The 1145-nt window shown below is 38.5% G+C and overlaps 1 protein-coding gene across 1 annotated transcript; it reads left to right on the top strand.

Annotated features, from left to right (window-relative positions):
• Positions 1 to 10: 10 nt before the first annotated feature.
• LOC105120369 (uncharacterized) lies at positions 11 to 1145 on the top strand. The gene is made up of 2 exons (XM_011018531.1): positions 11 to 227; positions 593 to 1145. Exons 1-2 carry the CDS (start codon positions 177 to 179, stop codon positions 848 to 850), a joined length of 309 nt encoding a protein of 102 aa, XP_011016833.1. The 5' UTR covers positions 11 to 176; the 3' UTR covers positions 851 to 1145.

The following is a 1145-nucleotide window of genomic DNA, read 5'->3' as shown; positions in this document are numbered from 1 at the left end:
CCCGATACTGTAAAGATCTCAAGAAATTAACTTTAGAGCAAAAAAAGAAAACATCACAACTTTCTTCATAAAGGGATTTCTTTTTTTGATCTTTCATCATTCTGTTTGATTGTTCATGCAGGCTATTTGGTTTTGGAATTGGAATTCATTTATTGCAATCAGAAAACCCAGAAAAGATGCCAAAGAAAAGTGAAATTAATCCCAAGGACAATCATATCTCGTTTCAGGTAATTTATTAAGAATCAAAATGTCAATCCTGTTAAGCTACACGAGATCCTTAATTATGTTTATTTATTATGTAAATTGGTCTTTTTTTTTCTGGTTTCCGGTGTTGGCTTAGGGTGAGGCATGAGTGGATTCAGGTGGATGGTTAGTCAGACTTTGTCATAGGTAGTAGTATCTAAGCTTGTCTGCTGCTGATGGCAGATGGCCATCAAGAATCTAAAAAATGGAGTCTTGGAATCCTTGTTGATTTATACAGAGTGATTTCACCATGTAATTAAGAAGTTTTTAAAAGCTAATATGTTCTTGTTATGTCAAAAAGAAGGAATGTGCATGCTAAATGTAACGCGTCTACATCTGTCATATACAGTGTGGGAGCATGGCAGCAGTGGAGAAGAAGCTGAAAGACCTGGGAATTCAGCATGTGCGAGCATTAGTAGAGGAAGGTGGGATTCAGGTTGAACAGTTGTTCTTTCATGACCCTGATGGATTCATGATCGAGATTTGCAACTGTGATAATCTCCCGGTGATCCCTCTGGCCGGCGACGTCGCACGATCATGCTCTTGCTTGAACCTTCAAACGATGCAGCAGGAGAGGCCAATGCTCCCGCAGGAGAGAGCAATTTAGGTGCACTATGGTCGATAAAATTCTATGAATCTTGTTGGTGTATGAAGCCAGTGGTCCAGCAGGGGAGAACACAAGTTGGTTGGTTGGTGCAATATGGTCAATAGAATTATATGCAGCTTCTGGGTCTCTGGTCTCTGTTGAGTGCATTTTTTATATTCCTATTCGGTGGTTGGTTCTTGTACTGTTAATAAAAACAAAGCAAATGAGATCCTATGTGGAGATGATCATCTTGTTTCATTCTGTTTATTTATTTGATGAAGAGGAATCTATTGAAAGTTTTTCTATTTTGTGGAAA

This window comes from Populus euphratica, unplaced genomic scaffold (assembly GCF_000495115.2).
Source record: "Populus euphratica unplaced genomic scaffold, PopEup_1.0 scaffold7825.1, whole genome shotgun sequence".
Taxonomy (NCBI): Eukaryota; Viridiplantae; Streptophyta; class Magnoliopsida; order Malpighiales; family Salicaceae; genus Populus; species Populus euphratica.
The sequence above is the reverse complement of the archived record's forward strand: the minus strand, read 5'-3'. Positions and strand labels throughout refer to the sequence as shown.

Coding starts and splice junctions, on each gene's coding strand:
- LOC105120369 (XM_011018531.1), top strand. CDS start 177: ATGCCAAAGAAAAGTGAAATTAATCCCAAGGACAATCATATCTCGTTT. Junction 228..592: donor ACAATCATATCTCGTTTCAG/GTAATTTATTAA, acceptor TGTCATATACAG/TGTGGGAGCATGGCAGCAGT.